The sequence below is a fragment of the Sus scrofa genome, chromosome X, assembly GCF_054392235.1.
Source record: "Sus scrofa isolate SSC_HxYL_T2T_F1_AM1 chromosome X, Sscrofa_HxYL_maternal_Yorkshire_Landrace_v2.0, whole genome shotgun sequence".
Taxonomy (NCBI): Eukaryota; Metazoa; Chordata; class Mammalia; order Artiodactyla; family Suidae; genus Sus; species Sus scrofa.
This window is the reverse complement of record NC_139401.1, coordinates 99,036,042-99,058,853: the sequence shown is the minus strand read 5'-3', so window position 1 is coordinate 99,058,853 and position 22,812 is coordinate 99,036,042. Positions and strand designations below refer to the sequence as shown.

General features: G+C 42.3%; 1 protein-coding gene across 6 annotated transcripts in view; it reads left to right on the top strand.

Moving 5' to 3' along the window:
- Positions 1-22,812, top strand: part of COL4A6 (collagen type IV alpha 6 chain) — a 322,865-nt gene that overhangs the window by 122,670 nt on the left and 177,383 nt on the right. For all 6 annotated transcript variants that reach the window (XM_085008128.1, XM_085008127.1, XM_085008126.1 and 3 more), the window contains one exon: positions 20,585-20,668. Coding sequence is in view for 2 of the 6 variants with exons in the window: in XM_085008125.1 (XP_084864251.1) it covers positions 20,585-20,668 (84 nt within the window). In the remaining 4 variants the exon portion in view is untranslated. The remainder of the gene's footprint in view (positions 1-20,584; positions 20,669-22,812) is intronic.

Below are 22,812 nucleotides of genomic sequence, written 5' to 3'. Positions count from 1 at the left end.
CTACTATTCATTTAACTTTTTTGTATGATGTTAAAGTTCATTATTTATTTATTCACTTATTTATTTATTTTGTGCACGATGTTCAATTGCTCAGCACCATTTGTTAAAGACTGTCCTTTCTCTACTGAATTGCCTTTGCCACTTTTTTTTTTTTTTTTGTCTTTTTGCTATTTCTTGGGCCGCTCCCGCAGCGTATAGAGGTTCCCAGGCTAGGGGGTGGAATCGGAGCTGTAGCCACTGGCCTACGCCAGAGCCACAGCAACGCGGGATCCAAGCCGCGTCTGCAACCTACACCACAGCTCACGGCAACGCTGGATCGTTAACCCACTGAGCAAGGCCAGGGACTGAACCCGCAACCTCATGGTTCCTAGTCGGATTCGTTAACCACTGCGCCACGACAGGAACTCCGCCTTTGCCACTTTGTTGAAAATCAATTGTCCATATATGTGTGGGTCCATTTCTTGACTCTATTCTGTTCCATTGATGTATTTGTCTATCTTTATGCCAATAACACACTGTATTTATTGATTTCAGCTATAGCATCATAATAAATCTTTTAAAAGTCTTAAAGCTTTGTTCTTCTAGAGTTCTCACCGTGGCACAGTGGGTCTCTTTGATGGTACAGGTTCTATTCTAGGCTTGGTGCATTGAGTTAAGAGTCTTATGTTGCCACAGCTGCTGCTTGCATTTGATCCCTAGCCTGGGAACTTCCATATGCCATGGGTAGAGCTGAAAAAGAAAAAAAAAAAGCTTCGTTTTTGTTTTTTCTGTTTCAAAGTTGTTTTGGATATTCTAGGTCCTCTGTATTTCTTTCTGTGTATATTTTACTTTTTTGTTTTTCATTTTTTGGCTTTTAAAATATTTTATTTATCAGATTGCATTAGTGATTCCATACTATTATTAATCCTCAGGCTTCTTCTGGTAGTTCTTCGATATAAGGATCAATGAATATTTTTGTTTTTGTTTATATTTTATTTTGAAATGGCATTGAATCCATGATGATCAATTGGGTAGAAATCAAAATCTTAACAATAGCTTTCCATTTATTTAGGACTTGATTAATTTTCTCCACAATTAAGTTTTTAGTATACAGATTTAGCAAATATTTTTCGGGCTTATTCCTAAATATGTCATATATGTGACACTATTATCATAGTTTGATTTCAGTCTTCAATTGTTTGCTGTTAATATGCAGAAATACTGTTGATTTTTATATCTTGAACTTGTATCATTAAACATTACTAAACTCACGTGTTCGTTCTAGTAGCTTATTTTGTCGATGTCATAGTATTTTTTACATTGTCATCTGTGGATAAAGACAGTTTTACTTCTTCCTTTCAGATCTAGATGACTTTTCCCCTCATGCTTTATCACGCTGACTGGAACATCCAGTGCAATGTTGACTAGAAGTGGAAATGCGGACACAGTTACATTGCTCCAAATCTTAATGGAAAAAGCTTTCAGGCTTTCACCATTAGGTGTAATGTTGCCTATAGGTTTTTTTCATACATGCTCTTTAGCAGATCGACAACATTCCCTTCCATTTCTAGTTTGCTTTGTGTTTTTGTCAGGAATGGATGTTGAGTTTTATCAAATTATTTGTTTGCATCTATTGAGATATTCATATTTTCCCCCTTTTGGTCTGCTGATGTAATAAATTATGTTGGTTGACTTTTGAATGCTAAACCAACCTGCCATTCCTGGGATAAACTATACTTGGTCATAATGTACCATCATTTTTATATACCATTCAATTCAATTTCCTGTCAAGCTTGACTCATAGAATGAATTAGGAGGTAATCCCTCATCTGAAACTTTCTGGTGGAGTTTGTACAGGATGAGTATTATTTTTTCCTTAAATGTTTGATTGAAATCACCAGGGAAGCTATGTGGCCTAGGAATTTTCTCTGTAGGGAGGGTTTGACCATAAAGTTAATTTAAAAAATCAATGTAGAACTATTCAGATTATCTGTTTCGTCTTGAGTGAGCTTTGGTAGGTAAGGAATTACCAAAAGTGTAGCTGAGGCCTTGCTACAGATGGGCTTTCCAAAATGAGTCACTTTGCCTGGAAACAAAAAAGTGGATGAGTTTCAAAGCCATGAAACACAGAATCAGGGCTAGAAATACTGGCCCATTCCTTTGCTTGTGGGCTTTGGAGAAGGCCAAAAATTTCAACTAGAGTTTAACTTTGCTGATGATCTGTAATGCTTTTATTTTATTTTATTTTATTTTATTTTATTTTATTTTATTTTATTTTATTTTATTTTATTTAGTATGTTGCTTTTTAAAGCCTGTTCCCACCAACCAAGTCGACTACTAGACTAGTTTCTATTTTTTGCACATGAGAAGGGATTAGGGCTGTTTCTCCTAATTTTAGAAATGTAGGCATACGTGACAAGTTGGTTTGTCTTGCTCACCCTGCAAGCAAAATTAAAATCAACTTCTGAAAGGATTTACAGCTTAAAATTGCAGCCATAAAATGAGGTAAAAGTAACATGCTGTTCTTGGCAAATGAAGACAGAGATCCTAGTCTGCTATTTACTGGGTTTTGTACTTTGGGGAGAGGTTCCCTCTCATTTTCCTTCTAGTCATGAGGGATAGATTTGCTATGAACCATTTTCTTTTCCTGATTTAAATCCCCTTCCCCATGTCATCTGTCCTCATCTCTGAGCAAGCAAAACATCTTTACTGCCATGCATATCAGAAGGCCTTAGACACTATCTATAAAATGAGTTTAATATCTAGCTAAAAAACTGTCTTTATGGAAACAACCTATATTTGTTTCCCATTGTATCTCCTTCTAGCAATTGCTACCTGCTGGTGAATTCCACATGGATTCATCGTCCACATCAAGTGGGCATTTGTTACATTCTCTCTTCCAAGTACAAAAGACAGAAATCTTTTGGACTCAATAACTGATAAGACAGTGTGTCAGGAGATTTCCAGCAAGCTGAATCCTCTGTCCTGGCATCCCAGTCCTTCTTATTCCTATAGGTTCAACTCTTGGAGAACTTAACGACTCTTCCCTCCTAACTTAAGCTACCAACTAGAAACCTAAGGGATTTTTTTTTTCAACCTGGAATGATTTCATAAAGACATTATAAATAAGCCATAAGGTTCTGGACCAAGCCGCTAAAGTCCATGACACTGTATGCCCAAAGTCTAGTAGCAAGAACAGGGTCACAGAAAGTAGGACATGCAACCCCACCCTGCCTTGCACAGCAGAGGAAACGGAGACTCAGGCTGATCACTCAAAATGATCTTGTATATATGTTTATTAGCAACTGTCACTACAATTTCTCTGAAGCAGTCAAAAGGAAAAGCTGCTAGAGTGGGCCATGAATACCATGATGAAACATAAGTAGGAGTTCCCACGGCGGTGCAGTGGGTTAATGACCCAGCGTGTTTCTCTGGTGTTGCTGGTTCGATCCCTGGCCCAGTGCAGTGGGTTAGGGATCCATTGTTGAGGCAGCTGTGGTATAGGTCACAGCTCCGGCTTGGATTCGATCCCTGGCCTGGGAACTTCCATATGCCTCAAGTGTGGCTGAAAAAGAGAAAAAAAAAAAAAGGAGTTCCTCTTGTGGCTCAGGGGGTTAAGAACCTGACTCTTATCCATGAGGATATGGGTTCAATCCCTGGCCTTGCTCAGTGGGTTAGGGATCCGACATTGCTGCAAGCTGTAGCATAGGCTGCAGATGCAGCTTGGATCCTGCATTGGTGTGGCTGCGGTGTAGGCCGCAGCTGCAGTTCTGACTGGAGCCCCTAGCTTGGGAACTTTCATTTGCCACACCTTCAGCCCTTAAAAAAAGAAAAAGAAAAAAAAACTAAAAAAAGTAGTGCTATTGTTGGAAAAGAAGGAAGGTAAGATTTAAGAAAGGATATGTGAATGTGTGTATTGGAAATGGATTATATCTCAGTAATGTTACAGAAATGATGTGACTAGGAGTTCCAGAGAAATCCAGATGGGATATGAAAAGCATTCCATGAAAATGGAATCACTGATAAACAGAGCTCTGTGTGTAAACTACTGGAGGTGATAGGTTGGCCTTCAATGGTTGGCTGAGCCTGATTTAGAGGAGCCCTTAAGGGTAGTGCTTGGATTTTGAAGTGTACAGGTAAAAGGGCATCATCAAAGGCTTTGGAGAGAAGATTGGACATAACACATCTAACTTTTACAAAGGTACCTCTTTCCCTTTTCCAATAATAGGTCTCACTTTCTTCTTTTGATCATAGTTGTCATTAGGCTTTAAGTTCTTTGAGTAAAATAAAAGTTTTCTAAAGATGTGCCTTTCTTTCTTTCTTTTTTTTTTTTTTCCTTTCTTGTCTTTTTAGGGCCACACTCATGGCATATAGAAGTTCCTAGGCTAGGGGTAAAACTGGAGATGTAGCCGCCGGCTTACACCATAGCCACAGCAATGCAGGATCCGAGCCGTGTCTGCCACCTACACCACAGCTCATGGCAGTGCCAGATCCTCAACCCTCTGAGCAAGGCCAGGGATTGAACCCGCAACCTCACGGTTCCTAGTCAGATTCCTTAACCACTGAGCCACGACGGGAGCTCCTAAAGATGTGTCTTTCTTCTAGAGTGCCCAACACAGTGCCTTCATACATAGCAGATGTGCATTAAAGGTCGTCCTCAAACCAGTGACGCGGACTTGGCTTGAGAAAGCCTTGTTCTAGTCGTCTCCCTTTCTGGTGGTGTCCGCTCTATTGGAATATGTCTTAGAGCCATTCCCTTCTCCCCAGTCAGCTGCCACAACCCTTGTTCTGGCCACCACCTTCTCTCCCATCATCTCCCATCTCACTACCACCCCCTCCTGTCCATGAGCTATACTGCAACTACAGCATTTTTTCTAAAATATCAACCTGATCACATTATTCTCTGCTTAAAATGATTCACTGACTTCCTGTTGCTCTGAAGATTAAACCCAACCTTCCTAACATGGCCTCCAAGACTCTGCATGAGCAAGTCTTTGCGTGCCTGCACAGAAAAATCCTCTCTCACTCTCCTCTTCACTTTCCTGAGTCAGTCACTCAGCTTCCTTTAGCTTCTCCTATGTGCCATGCTCTCTCTCACTGATTGTTCCCTCTGCCTAGAAGATTCTCTGCCTGACTCGCGGCCCTTGACCTGGTGATGCTTCCTATTCTCCAGACCTCGGTTTAACTACACTGTCTTTTTTTTTTTTTTTTTTTTTTTTTGTCTTTTTAGGGCCATACCTACAGCATATGGAGGTTCCCAGGCTAGGGGTCCAATCAGAGCTGTAGCCACTGGCCTACACCAGAGCCACAACAACACCAGATCTGAGCCACATCTGCAACCTACACCACAGCTCACGGCAATGCCAGATCCTTAACCTGCTGAGCAAGGCCAAGGATCGAACCTGCAACCTCATGGTTCCTAGTCAGATTTGTTAACCACTGAGCCACGACGGGAACTCCCTAACTACACTTCCCTAAAGAAACCTTCTTTGATGCCACCAAGGAGGCCACAGGCCCCTTTGTTCTACGTTCTCATATTCTCCCAGTGGTCTCCTTTCTATCACATAACACAATTATAATTAAAAAATTATTATTTACTCTTCCAACATCTGTCTCCTCTACAAGAACATAGAGCAGAGGAGCAAGTTGATTTTATTTAAAAGGATACTCTCAGGGCATAACCCCGTGCCTGGCACAGAGTAGGCACTCAGTAAGTATTTGTTGAATGAAGAAATAAGGCTTATGTCCTAATGACTTCAGCATTGTGAACTTTCACAGCATTTTCTTTTTCTTCCTCTCACTTTTCACAATGATTTTTCCTTAAATATGCATGTAAGTCTTTATCTGTATCCCATATGAAAATATCATCTCCATGAGGGCAGGGACTATGCTTGCTTTCTGATTCAATTATATTCTATAGACAATAAAATGTGCTGGTTTTAAATGTAAAAGTCCAGGAGTTTTCACCAATGTGTACACTCATAAACATCTCTCCAGGAGTTCCCATTGTGGCTCAGCAGTAATGAACCTGACTAGTATCCATGAGGACACGGGTTTGATCCCTGGCCTCGCTCAGTGGATTGAGAATCCGATGTTGCCGTGGTGTAGGCCACAGATGTGGCTTGGATCCCATATTGCTGTGGCTGTGCTGTAGGCCAGCAGCTGCAGCTCCAATTTGACCCCTAGCCTGGGAACTTCCATATGCTGCAGGTGCAGCCCTAGAAAGACAAAAAAAAAAAAAAAAAAAAAAGAAAGAAATTTCTCCAAACAAGATACAGGATATGCCCATCCTCCCAGAAAGTACTCAGACCCCCTCACCCTCAGACTCCTGCAGAGGTAACCATTGATTGCTATCATCATGAAACCATTCTGACTGTTTCTTTCCTTTTTGGGCTGCCCTGTGGCATATGGAGTTCCCAAGCCAGGGATCAGATCTGAGCCATAGTTGTGACCTAAGCTGCAGCTGCGGCAACGCCAGATTCTTAATCCACTGTCCTGGGACTGGGGATTGAACCTGCGTCCCAGCACTCCCAAGACACCATCAATCCCATTGTGCCACAGTGGGAACTCCAAAACCATTCTGATTTCTATCACCATATATTTGCTTTGCCTATTCCAGAGCTTTGTATAAGGGGATTCATGCTGAATTTACTCTTATGTGCCTGGTTTCTTTCACTTAATGCAATGTCTGTGAGATCCATCCATGCAGTTACATGTATCAATATTTTCTTCATTTTTTAGCTCTTGAATAGTATTCCACTGCACAAATATAGCACTGTTTATCCACTCACCTATTGATGGAAATTTGAGCTCTTCCCGCTTTGGGTTTATTATGAATAAATCTTCTGTGAAAATTCATGAAAAAATCATATTCACTTTTTTTTAAATCATCGTAACCCCAGCAACAAGCACAGTGTCTGGTACACAGCAGGCACTTAATACGTATTTGTTGAGTAAATGAATGCATCTAATCCTTCTAATGTTAGTTGCAACTGTACCTTTTCTTCCTGCTTTGGAAAACATATTAGAACACAAATAAGTAAGAGTGAGTCAATTACAGAAAGACACTTGAACATCCTCTTTATATTTTAAAAATTTGCAGACTTTGTACTTTAATATTATTACTAACAATTTAGACACTCCTCACAACTGAACTAGTCACACAAGTATGTCATGATGCTACTTGTCAAATTTCTGAATAAGGCATAGGATGCCCAGTTAAATTTGAAGTTTGGATAAACAACAAATCAATTTTTTAAAGTTTGTTGTTTGTTTATTTATTTATTTATTTAGCTTTTTAGGGCCACACCCGTGGCATATGGAAGTTCCCAGGCTAGGGGTCGAATTAGAGCTACAACTGCTGGCCTGTGCCACAGCCACAGGAACAGGGAATCTGAGCCACGTCTGCAAGCTACAGCACAGCTCACAGCAATGCCAGATCCTTAACTCACTGAGTGAGGTCAGGGATCAAACCCGCGTCTTCATGGATACTAGTTGGGTTCGTTTCCACTGAGCCACAACGGGAACTCCCACAAACAGATTTTTAATATAAGTATATCCCAAATATTTCATGGAACATAGTTGTGCTAATTTGTGACATACTTATAAGAAAATTTGCTAATTGGGACATACTGTTTTGCTGAAAGTCAAATTTAAGGCTACAGCCTGTATTTTGATTTGTTAAAACTGTCCATCTTAACTACATGTGAACTGTGTGTCCTCTGGTCCTCAGATCCCTTCGAGCCTTTAAGCTCTAAGATTCCTCATTTTCTCCCAGTCTCTTTCTCACATCTCCTCGGAAATGCTGTTCTAAGAACATTATGGACAATATTTGTATGTCTTAATATTTGCTTGGTGAGTTCACTTCAAGGTCTAACTGGGCAGTACATCTGCGCGGGTTCATGCTGAGTGGCTAGAGCTTTTTCAGGTGAAATCCAAAATGCCTGTTTCTCTTCCCATCCAGGACCCCATCAGGTGCGTTTGTGTTATGTGTATGAACATAGTTGAACAGACAGAGGGAAATGCCTTCCTGAGCTACTCCATAATGTCTGGTGTCAGCTTCATGCTTAAAATATTATGTGGGTGACAAGTCTCACCTGGTTGGAAGCCAGCTCTACAGATCCCTTTCTTCTCTTCCCAGAGCCTTTCATTCATAAATGCAGAGGGAGCCATTCTTAAAAGGCAAATGTGCATTAAACATGTGATGAGACTAAGCTTGGTATAATGGGTGTGTGAGTGTGTGTGTATGTGTTTAAATTTTAATGAACAGGTTTCGCTTTAGAATTGCTCAAAGTAAAACCAGACTCTGTATTATCATCACAAAGTACAGAATCCTAGGATGATGCTAAAGGGGGCCTCGCTTAGTAGAAGAGCACAGTAATTTTGATTCAAATCTGGGCTTGAATTTGTGCCACTCCCAGGCTCTGTAACCTTGATGAGGCAAACTATTAAACACCTTTAAGCCTCAGGTTTTTTTTACCTGTGAAATGATGGTGGTAATAGTACCTACCACATGGTGGAGTTGGGACATTTCTGTGACAGCAAAAACGAAGCACTTTAGCCAGGCACATAGCCGATGCTCCATGAGTGGTACCCATTTTATCATGAATGTGGCCCCTGGACTAGTTCTGATGCAGCCAAAGAGGCTTCCCTTGGTTTCTGACCGTGAGGCAACTGGCAGGGAAGGAAGATTATAAAAGGGCATCTCAGCATCTTGTATTATTTTTTTCTTTAGAAGTTCAGCTGTGCACTGAAAAGAGAGACCCTGGCTTTGAGTCTTCACCTTGTCACTTCGCTGACAAGTGATAACTAACTCTGAGACTTGGGCTTATTTTGTTTTAATCTGGAAATTTTATATATAAATTGTCTTTGGAGTTCCACTGTGGCTCAGTGGGTTAAGAACCAGACTAGTATCCATGAGGATATGGGTTTGATCCCTGGCCTCACTCAGTGGGTCAAGGACCCTGTGTTGCCGCAAGGTGTGGCATAGGTCATGGATGTGGCTCCGATCTGGCTTTGCTGTGGTGTAGGCCAGCAGCTGCTGCTCCTATTTGACCCCTAGCCTGGAAACTTCCATCTGCTGCAGGTATGGCCCTAAAAAAGAAAAAACATTGCCTTTGTTTTAAAAGTAGTTGTGAGAATTAGGAGTTCCCATCATGGTGCAGCAGAAACGAATCCAACTAGGAACCATGAGGTGGTGGGTTCGATCCTTGGCCTCGTTCAGTGGGTTAAGGATCCAGTTTTGTCATGAGCTGTGGTGTAGGTCACAGACGTGGCTCGGATCTGGTGTTGCTGTGGCTCTGGTGTGGACTGGCAGCTACAGCTCCCATTAGACCCCTATCCTGGGAACCTCCATATGCTGCAGCTGCGGCCCTAAAAAGACAAAAGACTAAATAAATAAATAAATAAATAAATAAAAGTAGTTGTGAGAATTATATCTATATGAAGGTCGTTTCAGAAGTGAACAAACAATACAAGTTATTGTAAAGTAAGTAAACCAATCTTGATAGAAAAGGCAAAAGATGGGAATCCCCTGGTGGCTAAGCAGGTTAAGGATCCAGCATTGTCACTGCTGTGGGTCTGGTTACAGCTGTGGCACAAGTTCAGTCCCTGGCCCAGGAACTTCTACATGACTTGTGGGCATGGCCAAAAAAGAAAAGGCAAAAGCATAAAAAATTATCTTTCAACACTCATCTTTCTTTTCCTGACTTCCCAATTTCGGTGTAATTCCTGGAACTTGTGGCAATAGGTTCAGTAGGGGAAAAAAAAACAAGGTAGAGAGTGATGATAGCTGATTTCTTATCCCAACTCTGACACTTACCTTCCTATGATGAGGAAGTCACTAACAGCTGAGCCTCCATTTCCTCATCTTTTTTTTTTTTTTGTGTGTGTGTGTGTCTTTTGTTGTTGTTGTTGTTGTTGCTATTTCTTGGGCCGCTCCTGCGGCATATGGAGGTTCCCAGGCTAGGGGTTGAATCGGAGCTGTAGCCACCGGCCTACGCCAGAGCCACAGCAACGCGGGATCCGAGCCGCGTCTGCAACCTACACCACAGCTCACGGCAATGCCGGATCGTTAACCCACTGAGCAAGGGCAGGGACCGAACCTGCAACCTCATGGTTCCTAGTCGGATTTGTTAACCACTGCGCCACGACGGGAACTCCCATTTCCTCATCTTTAAAATGCACATCAGTTTATATTCTTGCCTCCTTTGTTGAAGATTAATTGACCATAGGTATCTGGGTTTAGTTCTGGGTTCTCTACTCTGTTTGATTGGTCTGTATGTCTGTTTTGGTACCAGTACCACACTGGCTTGATTATTGTAGCTTTGTAATATTGCCTGAAGTTTGGGAGAGTTATGCCTTCTGATTGTTTCCCCCCCTCCCCTCAGGATTGCTTTGGCAATTCTGGGTCTTTTATGGTCCCATGTAAATTTTTGGATTGTTAGTTCTAGTTCTGTGAAAAATGTCATGGGTAATTTGATGAGGATTACATTGAATCTGTAGATGCTTTGGGTGGTATGGCCATTTTAACAATATTAATTCTTCCAATCCGGGAGCATGGGATATCGTTCCATTTCTTTAAATCCTCTTTAATTTCCTTAATTAATGTTTTACAGTTCTCAGCATATAAGTCTTTCACTTCCTTTGTCAGTTTTATTCCTGTGTTTTTAGTTTTTGAGGTACAATTTTAAAAGGTATTGTATTTTTATATTCCTTTTCTAATATTTCATTGTTTATATAAGAAATGTGACTGATTTCTGAGTGTTAATCTTGTATCCTGCTACTTTGCTGAATTCCTTGATCAGTTTGAGTAGTTTTTGTGTGGAGTCCTTAGGTTTTTCTATATACAGTATCATGTCATCTACATAGAGTGACAGTTTTACCTCTTCTTTTCCAATTTGGATACCTTTTATTTCTTTTGTTTGTCTGATTGCTGTGGCTAAGACTTCCAATTCTACGTTGAATAAAATTGGTGAGAGTGGGCATCTTTTTCCAGATTTTATTGGGAGGGCTTTCAGCTTTTCTCCATTTAGTATTATATTGGCTGTGGGTTTGTCATAAATGGCTTTTATTATGTTAAGGTATGTTCCCTCTATACTCACTTTGGTAAGAGTCTTCCTAGAGGTTCAAAACAGATCAATTAGACAAGAAAATGAGCCATCCATATTAAAAAAGAGGAAGTATACACTGTTGGTGGGAATGTAAATTGGTACAATCGCTATGGAGAACAGTATGGATGTTCCTCAGAAAACTGAATATAGAACTACGATATAACCCAGTAACCCCACTCCTGGGCATATATCCAGACAAAACTACAATTAACAAAGATACATGCACCCATATGTTCACAGCAGCACTACTCACAATAGCCAAGACATGGAAACACCTAAATGCCATCGACAGATGAATGGGTGTAGTACATATATACACTAGAATACTACTCAGCCATAAATAAGAATGAAGTAATGCCATGTGCAACAATATGGATGCAACTAGAGATTCTCATACTACATGAAATAAGTCAGAAAGAGAAGGACACATACCACATATGATATCGCTTATATGTGGAATCGAAAATATAGCACAAATGAACCTATGTACAAAATGGAAACAGACTCACAGACATACAGAACAGACTTGTGGTTGCCATGGCAGGGGGGAGTCGGATGGACTGGGAGTTTGGGGTTAGTAAATGCAAACTATTACATTTAGAATAGATGTGCAAAGAGGTCCTGCTGTATAGCAAAAGGAACTATACCCAGTCTCTTGGGATAGACTATGGTGGAATATAAGAAAGGGAATGTATATATATGTATGACTGGGTCACTTTGCTGTACAGCAGAACTTGGCACAACATTGTAAATCAACTATACTTTAATTCAAGAATAGTAAGCATATAAATAAAATAAAGTGCAAATCAGGAGTTCTGTTGTGGCACAGCAGGTTAAAGATCCGGAGTTGTCACTGCAGTGGGTTGGGTCACTGGTGTGGCAGAAGTTCCACATGCTGCAGGCATGGCCAGAAAAAAAAAGCACACTGCAGTGGGTTGGGTCACTGGTGTGGCAGAAGTTCCACATGCTGCAGGCATGGCCAGAAAAAAAAAGCAAATCAGTCACAGAGTGATCACGGTACTAGATGCTGTAGTTATAAATAATACCAGCTAACATATATTGAGCATACTGTAGGTGCCCAGCCCTTTACTAGGGGCATTATCTCTAACCTCACAAAACCCAACGAAGTGAAACATCCTTATCCCTATTTTATAGTTGAGAAAATGAAGGCTTAGAGAGTTTAAATTTGCTTTATGGTGAACAAACCAATATCACCTCTGAGAAGCTTCCTGTCTAGGGGAAGATATAAAGAAAGCATTGTAATACTGTGTATGTGTGTATGTCACTACATTACCTGTACATCTCTAACACCTATTTCAGATTTGTGGTCGAAAATCAAGTCATATTAGGTGTGGAAAGTGTTTTGAAGAAATCTGACATTATTAAAACAAAATAGTTCTATGTCGTATGAAAGCAGGATTGAGCAGCCATTTCAACAACCATTTACTGAACTGTTTCAAGAAGTGTTTATTATATTTCTAGCACTGTCTTTTTTGGCACTAGGTAGAGTGTTAACAGCCTCTAACCTCTTTACAGCACCACCATTTCTTTCTTCTGAGACCTGGTCACAGGTCTTCACCCTCACCAGGATCAATCATCCATTGGTTCTACTACCTTTTTTACTGCCTCTTACCCACTGCCTGTGCTCACTTCCCTCCTCTGGAGGCCTAGATTCCATGGTCTATCATTACAATTACTTCTTTCCACACACCTTTGAGTCCCTTGCCCATCTTTTCCTTTATTCTTCTCACTTGGCAGAACCCAACCCTGGTAATCTGCATCTGTACCCATGGGGGCTTAACAAGGCTAAAGAAAACCTGGCACTGTTGATAACTGGTGTTCATTCCAGTTCATGATCACTAACCTCAAGTGGGGCCTTAGAACTGTATTGCCCTAATTCTCCTTCCTGAAATTGCTCTGGTCCAGATCACCACATGGCTCCTTCCACTGGTATGTCCGCATCTCATCTCACTTGACATATCAACAATTTATCACATTGTATCCCCCTTTCCTCCTTGGGATAATTTCTTCATTTACCTTCCAGGGTCTTTCTCTGTGTTGGTTCCCTACCTTCCACACTGGTTATTCCTTCCTGGTACCTCCTCATTCTCTCTGAACATTGAAGCGTTTTGGTGCTCAATTCTAGGACGTCTTCGTTTTATCTACATTCATCCCCTTAGTGATCTCATCTAGTCTTGTAGCTTTGTAGAATACCAGTGGGGGAAGAGATAGTGCTTGCCAAATTATCTCCTTTTTTTCCATGCTATTAGGTTATCCAGTGTGTGGAGGTCTTGTTAAGGGGAATATGAGCACAGTCAAGGGCAATTAAGAGCAAGTGTTAGCATCCAAGATGGTGGAGTTGCTAGACAAAAGTAGCTTGGAAATCCAAGTCACCCTTGAAAGAAAGCCACCCAGGAGAGCTGCCTCTCCTTCATCAGATTTTGACAGGACAAGAGGTAAGTCTTAGTTGTGGTAAATGATTGAGGTTTTGGGTTCGTTACCACAGCTTAGTTGAGTCTATGCTGACTAAGTTACCACAGGTACATCCCCAATCTAGCCATTTTCTTTGAACTCCAGCTATCTATTCAATTTCTCCAGTTAGGTGTCTAATAGACATCTCAAAACCAGAATTCCTGGTGCCCCTCCAGCAGTTTTCTCCATCAGAATAAATGCTGATTCCGTCTTTCTAGTTGCTTAGTATAGAAACTTGAGTTAGTCCTTGACTTCTCTCTTTCAGTTATATCCCACATCCTATCCATCAGCAAATCCTAGTAGCTCTACCTTGAAAACATATCCCAAGTCCGCCCACTTCTGCCAGTCTCTACAACTGCCCCTCTGGTCCAAGCCACCATCCTCCTTCTGCTGGACTACCACAACAGCCTACTTGGTGGCCTTCCTGCCTCCATGCTTGCCCCGCCAGAGTTCACATGGAGCTAGAATGTCACTTGTATGTTCAGGACCATTCAGCCTCTTTCCAAAGGCAAAGTTCTTTAAATGATCTTTAAAAATCATACATGATCTGGCCCCTGCTACAGCTCTAGCCTCATCATCTATCCCATTCCCTTTACCCACTCCATTCCAACACTCTGGCGTCACTGCTCCTTGGTCAAACCCTCAAGCATTTTGTCTCATGTAATGCTTTTCCTCTTGCTCGTCCCTGTTCCTGGAATAGGAAAGCTGGAGCTGAGCTTGCTCCTCATTGTCTACAGCAGGGCTTCTCAAACGTGCTGCACATCAGAAACGCCTGAAGGGCTTTTTGAAACACAGATTGCTGGGCGCCTCCCCAAATTTTATTTTTATTTATTTATTTTCTTTATACGGTGACACCTGCATCATATGGAAGTTTCTGGGCTAGGGGTCTAATCAGAGCTGCAGCTGGGGCCTACCCCACAGCCCCAGCAATGCCAGATCCTAGCCGCATCTGTGACCTGTGCTGCAGCTTGCAACAGTGCTGGATCCTTAGCCCACTGAGTGAGGCCAGGGATCAAACTGACATCCTCACAGAGACAACATTGGGTCCTTAACCCGCTGAGTCACAATGGGAACTCCCACCCTAGATTTTACGATATAGTAGGTCTGCAAGGGGGGACAAGAATTTGCCTTTCTTTTCTTTCTTACTTTCTTTGGCTGTGCCCACAGCGCATAAAAATGCCCGGGCCAGGGATCAAACCCATGCCACTGCAGTGATGCAAGCCACAGCAGTGACAGTGCCGAATCCCTAACCACTAGGTCACCAGGGGACTCCATGCATTTCTAACAGGTTTCCAGGGCTGATGATGCTGGCCCAGGGACCGTGCTTTGAGAAATACTATTCTCTGCTCAGAAGTCACCTTTGGGCAAAGCCTTCCTTGACTTCCCTCTACAGAGTAACAACCCGACCCCAACACTTCCTACCCCTCTCACCCTGCTTTATTTTCTTCCATAACCCATATCATCTGACAAATATGGATATAATGCTTATTTGTTTACTGTTTGTCTTCCTCTCTGGATTATAAACACCATGAGAGCAGGGATTTTGTTTCACTTGTGGCTGTACTATCCACCCTCTATGCCTTCCTGTCTAGTACAATGCCTAGCACATAGTAGGTGCTTAATAAATACTCTTGAGTGAATGGTCAACATGCGACACTTCCCCAAGGAGTGGGACATGTAATGTGTGCTGTGTCTTTTCACTGAACTGGAGAGTCACAGAAGAAATGGAACTTGAGGTTGGTCTCAAGAGAGGTATTAGGGTCAGAAGTCTACCCGCTAGCAGTGTGACCTGGGCCAAAGTAATTTCCATCAGTGTTCTCATCTGTACAATGGGTGGTTTGGATTAAACTAGTGGTTCTTTTTAAAAAAAATTTTTTTTTAATTATAGTTGATTTACAATGTTCTGTCAATTTCTGCTTTACAGCAAAGTGACCCAGTTATACATGTATATACATTCTTTTTTTCATATTATCCTCCATCATGTTCCAACACAAGTGATTAGATATAGTTCCCAATGCTACACAGCAGTAAAGTGGTGGTTCTTAACTGAAGTATTCTACTCCCAGGAAGTATTTTGGAAATTGCGAGGGCGTTTTTATTGGGTGCCCCTGCAGCATGTGGAAGTTCCCAGGCCAGGGATCAAACCTGAGGCACAGCAGTGACAACACTGAGTCCTTAGTCACCAGGCTACCGGGGAACTCCTGTGAGAGCATTTTAGGTTGTCCAAGTGATTGGGGGATGCTCTTGGGTAGGCACCAGATATAACAGCTGTTCTTCACACTACAAAGATTTTGTCCTGCCTCTCGCCCTACATTTAGAAGATATTGATGGAGGTGAAAACTCTGTTTATAATTATCTGAGCCCAGGACATAACCACACTTTGCATATTGAGATGAATGTTTATGCTTTTATTATTGATTAAAACTACCTGAGAAACAAAGGAAAGATTGAACTTTTTTCCCCTCAAATTTTACCATGAGTTATTCACCATTTCAGAGAATCACTACACTAATAGCAACTCCATTTGTGGTACTTGAGTCGGCAGTACCACATCCCTGGTGATTCTGCTTCAAACCACTAGCCTCTGAGGATTTCCTTGTATCTTCCCATATAGCCATGTATGAGCATTTACATATTAAAATACATATTGTTTCATTATAAAGGACTTTTGTTTTTTCTTTGCAATACAAATATGGCATAATATGTGCTTTTACAATTATTGCTAGGAGTTCCTGTTGTGGCTTAGTGGGTTAAGAACTTGACATAGTCTCTGTGAAGATGTGGGTTTGATCCCCAGCCTCACTCAGTGGGTTAAGGGTCCAGTGTTGCCACAAGGATTTGGCGTAGGTGGCAGATGCAGCTCGGATCTGGCAGTGCCGTGGCTGTGGCGTAGGCCTGAGTGGTAGCTCTGATTCGACCCCTAGCCTGGGAACTTCCATAGGCCAAGGGTGCAGACATAAAAAGACAAAAAAATATTGCTTACATCTTTATTATAACTTATTCCTACAACTTTTTCCCACGGTGGCAAGAAAGAATAATAAATACTTATAATTTTTAAAAAATGGCGTGCTCGTCTGATAAGGAACCATTGTATTAGAGGATCTCTTGGGGCCTTTCTGGTTCTAATTTTCTATGCGTATAAGGAGTGGTTGGATTTTTAAGAGGAAGGGAGAGAATATTCCAGGGTGGGAATGACACCAGTGATATGGCCTGGTTTAGCAGGGGTTGGAGTGTCCCCAAACAAGCCAGGATAGGCCAGACACTTCCTCTGTGCTTGGTCTTGCCATGTTCCCTGGAAGCCACTCCTTTTCTCCCTTCCCCCTCCGTGTAATTGAAGACTCCTGGGGGAACTGCCAGGGCCAGCATTACAGGAAACTGCCTTGTGGGCTGTGGGGCTTCTCCGGTTACTTTCCTCAGTGACAGAGGACAGTGATGGCTTCCTGTCTGTTAGCTGGGTGTCTTTGCCTCCTTGTCCTGCCAAGTTCCCAAGAAACCTTAGCTTCTGCTCCTTACATTTTTGTTCCGCTCTTGTCATTGGGATTTTTCCCCCCTGTCGTATCCAGCCTCCTTGCCTCCAGCCTCCTCGTTCCATACTAGAGATCTGGAAACTTCCAGTCCATGATGGACACATTTTATGGGACACCTAACAGGCATTGTTTGGAATTAGGCCATAGCTCCAAACAGATACCACTTCAACGCTGGCAATGCCTGTGGGGTCCTCTGCCTGGAAGGCGATGAATTTATCATCTGGCGACATACTGGTTTCTGTCTTCTCACTAATTATACGTGTTCATGGACGGTTGCTCGGAAAATACAGAAATCTATGGAGAAGCAACGAGAAAGTATCCATTATCCCAAGAGATATAGTCCTCAACATGAGACAAAGAGGACCCAGCATCAGTGAGGATTAAATTCAGGGCTGCTCTGTCTCCCTATTCTCATTCCATGCCAGCCCCCAGCTTCCACCTCTCCCACCACCTCCTGATCTCACCCTTAGGAAAACTTACCATAAAACGGAGGGCAAACTGGATAGTGTACAATAGCACTTACCATGTCAAAGGCATATAAGAGATAAAATATCTCATATCGGGAAGGTGTTTGGAATCCAAAATAGCAATATTTTGTCATAGCTCTGCCATCACTACCTTATTACCGAGGTGTTGTGGTGATAAAGTGTGGTGGGAATGTCTAAAGAGATAAGAGACCGTCGGAGAAATTCAAAGTGCTCCCTGGGAATTAGGAAAAGGCTCACAGAACAAAGAGTCAAGAATGATGAAGTGTGAGGCTGGCTCATAAATATGCCTTTACTCTTTTGAAAAAAAAAAAAAAAACAGCCAACATTAAACAAAAAAAAGTTGGATGATACTAAATCCATCCCAGAGATAAAATTCTTGTTACAGATAATAGTTAGAATTTATGTTTTGCTTTTTTTTTTCCCCAAGGTGGATAGGGTCAGAATGGCATTTTTGGGTCTTTGCATTGAGGCTGTGGTAGACAGAAGACTTAGGAAACACTAAGGCATAAGGGTTAAGGTCAAGGCTTTGGGGTTATTCAGACCTGTGTTCAAATCCCAGCTTGGTGAGGTCATCGAACTTTTTTTTTACATGTCATCCACTGTTTTAGACATTGAGGGTACAATGTTGGACAACACAGATGAGGTCCCTACTTAGATGGAGCTTATATTCTAATGGGGGGAGACAGAATGTTTAATGCTGAAAAGGTTAACATCGTGATATGATTGGAAGTAACTGGGGGCCCCTTTAGTTTGAGGGGTCAGGAAGGGCGTCTCTGAGAATACATGGTTGAACTGAGACTTGGATGACGAAAAGAGGCCAGCATCAAAAACATCTCGGGGAGTTCCCCTCGTGGCTTAGTGGTTAACAAATCCGACTAGGAACCATGAGGTTTGGGGTTCGATCCCTGGCCTCCCTCAGTGAGTTAGGGATCTGTCATTGCCTTGAGCTGTGGTGTGGGTCGCAGACACGGCTTGGATCATGCGTTGCTGTGGACCTGGCACGGCTGTGGCTGTAGCATAGGCTGGCAGCTGTAGCTCGGATTAGATCCCTAGTCTGGGAACCTCCATATGCCACGGGTGCGGCCCTAGAAAAAGACACACACACACACACACACACACACACACACACACAATCTTGGAGAAGAGCATTCCAGGTCAAAGTAACAGCTAGGGCAAAGGCCCTGAGGCAGGATCAGGCTTAAGTTTTTAGAGAATAGAATGAATTCCAATGTGATTGAAGCTGAGTGAGCCAGGGAGAGAGTGAGCAGATGAGGTTGGAGAGGGTCAGCATATGTCAGGTTGTGCAGAGGCCTTGTAGAAATTCAGCTAGTGTAGCTGTGGCTGTGGCTGTGGCCATCGGGCTACATCTCCGGTTTTACCCCTAGCCTGGGAACCTCCATATGTCACGGGTGTGGCTCTAAAAAAGACAAAAATTAAATTAAATTAAAAAAAATTCAGCTAGGAGTTCCCGTCGTGGCTCAGTTGTTAACGAATCCAAGAACCATGTCGTTGCGGGTTCGATCCCTGGCCTTGCTCACTGGGTTAAGGATCCAGCGTTGCTGTGAGCTGTGCTGTAGGTCACTGACACGTGGCTTGGATCCCACGCTGCTGTGGCTCTGGCGTAGCCTGGTGGCTACAGCTCCGATTTGACCCCTAGCCTGGGAACCTCCATGTGCCGTGGGTGTGGCCCTAGAAAAGGCAAAAAGGCAAAAAGACAAAAAAAAAAAATCAGCTTGAGACAGCATTCCATACAACAGACAGGGCTCTCCAGGTTCCAGCTAACAAATTTTCTGAGTCGCCAGTGCTGCTTACAGTTTAAATACCTGAAAATCCTGTTTCTGAGATGTTTGCGCTCGTGCTTGTTCGGAAATGGGTCTGTATGGAAATCTCACCACAGGTGTGGTTAATGGACCGGGTCGACATCAGAAAGGAGGGTGGAGACTATAGTAACTTAAATGAGACAAAAGCAGTGGTGTTAGTTTATAAGCCTGATGCATTTCCGTAATAATGTGTAAAAATGCTATTTTTTAAAAAAACGTTCAAGCGCAGCTCATGAGGTGTCTCGGTCGTGCAAGAGGTGCATAAACTACTAACCGAGGTGATGATGCCATTTTGAGAAAAATGATTAACCTGGTTAAAGAGAAATACCTTATGTAAAGAATAAGCTAATTATGGCTTGTAAATGAAAACAAATTCAGCTAGTGATTATCATCATTATCATCATCATAAAGCAGACAAGAAAAAAAAAGGAAGTTTGGGGGATACTGTGCAGTATCATCTGAGGAATTTGGGTTGACTAGCCAGGCACAGGGGGTGTCACTGGAAATTTTGTAAATTTTGAATGGTGTGCTGAAAGTGGAGCCTAAGAGAACAGCTCTGAGAGCAGAGCCCAAGGTGGCTGCTTTCATTTATCATTACATTTCTCTCTTCCTTTCTTCCTTCCTTCCTTTCTTTCTTTCAATGTGCTTATAGCATGCAGAAGTTCTGGGGCCAGGGATCAAACTCACACCACAGCAGTAACCCAAGTCACAGCAGCAACAACGCCAGATTCCTAACCACTGGGCCACCAGGAAACTCCTATCATTATATTTCTGGCACCTGAATCTCTCCTACGTTCTTTGCTACAGCTGCTCCTTTCTCAATGAGTGCAGATATATAAGTCCAGTGGGACCCAGGGATATGCTCAGAGTTGATTTCCAGCCCCATGGGAAGAAATTCTCTTATATTTTGTGGCTGGAATTTCCACCCATGAGGGGGGTATATAAGTCCCAGTTCCCCAACCAGCTACCCAGTTGGCTATTTACTGGGGTATGGACCTGATCTAAAAGGGTGCTAGCTTAAGATGACTTTTTATTTCATGTGACTCATGACACCGTCAAGTAAGATGATCAGGCTACTCTAATTTATTTGGTTCAGAGGAGTGTGGCTAAAGGTTACACTCCCTGGGCAACATGGCTTCTTGCTTCACATGGTTCACTCACTTTTTTTCTTTTACTTTTTTGAATAGGGAGAGAAGAACCTCTATGGAAAGCCGTGTGGGGGCCAAGACTGCAGTGGGGGCTGTAAGTGCTCTCCTGAGAAAGGAGCCAGAGTAAGTTACTTCTTTCATTGTTGACAGACAAACGGTCATGGGAGCTGATATCTGAAGTGTGTGTGTTTTCTTTAGAATTAAACTGCTTAGAAGTTACTCGTAGGACCTCAGGGAATGAGCAGAGTGATGAGGACCAGCTGGAGGGCGCTTCGCTGACTAATGACAGGCAGAACTAGAGTGGTCAAAGTCTCTTAGGGACTGGGAAGAGGTTTCCATCTTTGACTCAATGCCAAGGTTTCCTTAAGGTTTCCTCCGGAGCATTTTCCCAAAAGCCAATGAGGTTGTACAGAACCAGATTATATGTTTGTAGATGTGTGTAAACTTTCATGGCTCGTGTATATCCACTTGGTTCTCCCCTACCACGCTGGGAATTAGTGGCCCCATGTAATCTACAGACTAAGGATGTAATGCAGGCAACATCAAGGCTACAGGGTAACCATAAAGTTCAGAAATATAAGCGACTATACATGAAGAATGAATTGAATCATAGGTATTATATGAAAGCATAGGATATATTTTAAAGCGTGAACTGATTTATTCAGTGTATCGTCTTTTAATAGCCTTGCCCAGCTCAAATTGCTATGCAAATTGCAGTGAACACAGCACCTTGACAGAGCATTTCCATCGGTCCTCGTATATGCGTGTGTGATGTGTTGCCCAAGATGATTTGTATATTTTTAGGGCTGCACCTGAACCATATGGACCTTCCCAGGCTAGGGGTGGAATTGGAGCTGCAGCTGCCAGCCTACACTACCACCACAGCAATGCAGGATCCTGAGTTGCAGACGAAACTTACACCATAGCTCACGGCAACGCCGGATCCTTAACCCACTGACCCACTGAGTGAGGCCAGGGATTGGACCCGAGTCCTCAAGGATACTAGTCGAGTTCATTTCCTCTGAGCCACTATGGGAACTCTGATTTGTATTTTTGATTTGTGCTGAATAAACCTCCATCTTTAGTATAACTCAGCAAAAGTATTGGAGGGGGCTCAACCTGTAAAAAAAAAATAAAATCCAATCTAGGTTTTTAGAATTTATGGCCACCCTGTAGCATTCAGATCTTCCAACTTCCAGCCTTGTGTTTGCATGCTCATCACATTCAAACAAGCCTAAGGACTTACATTTTCAAAGGAAGGTAGCATAAATAGGTCAACGAAACCCTCAAAAACATAGCCAAACATGGAACAGAGTGATCGCTCTCCCTTTTCTTTCATTATCATTCATTTGCAGTAAATTGAAATGTCAAACTATGCTGGAATTTGAAGGCAAAGTACAAAAAGCCATCTCTTCATCAAAAGGGACTAGACCTATTACACATTAAAGGCATAGACTTAGAGAATCAGCAAATGTCAGAAAGGGAAGGTATCTTCGTGAGCTTCTCCTCTTATCCACAGATGGTACAGAGGAAACAGACTCTGAGAAGGAAAGTGACTTCCCGGGTCACCCCACAGATTGATGACAGATTTAGGCTATTACTTGTGTCCTTCGATTTCTCGCCCCCCTACTTTATTCCCTGCTGCCTCCCAAGGAAACTCACGTTTACTGTAGCCGCCAAGGCCCGTGTTCTTGCCTCTGATCTACAACTGGAAAACACTTTAGAAAAAAATAATTCCACAACAAATATATGAATATGTTCTTTTGGGTTTTTTATTTTTTTTGCTTTTTTTTGTTTGTTTGTTTTTGTGTTTTGTTTTGTTTTGCTTTGCTTTTTAGGGCCACACCTGCAGCATCTGGAGGTTCCCAGGCTAGGGGCTGAATCAGAGCTACAGCTGCTGGCCTACACCACAGCCACAGCAATGCCAGACCTGAGCCGAATCTGCAACCTACACCACAGTTCACCTCAGCTCACCAGTGAGGAGGCCAGGGATCGAACCCCCAACCTCATGGTTCCTAGTTGGATTCGTTTCTGCTGTGTCATGAAGGAAACTCCAGAGTATGTTCTTAAGCAACAGCAAGCATCAGGGACAAATAAAAGTCTTCCTTGATATTCTCTTGGTCCAACTACTGTTTTTCTGGTCTTTTTGTGTGTGTAATCAGAGACATATACAAATATGTGTAAAAATAGTTGCATTTTCTGTTTTTTTTTCCTAAAATATCATCAAAAGTAAATATTCCTTGCCTTTTTGGTTTGTTTGGTCACAT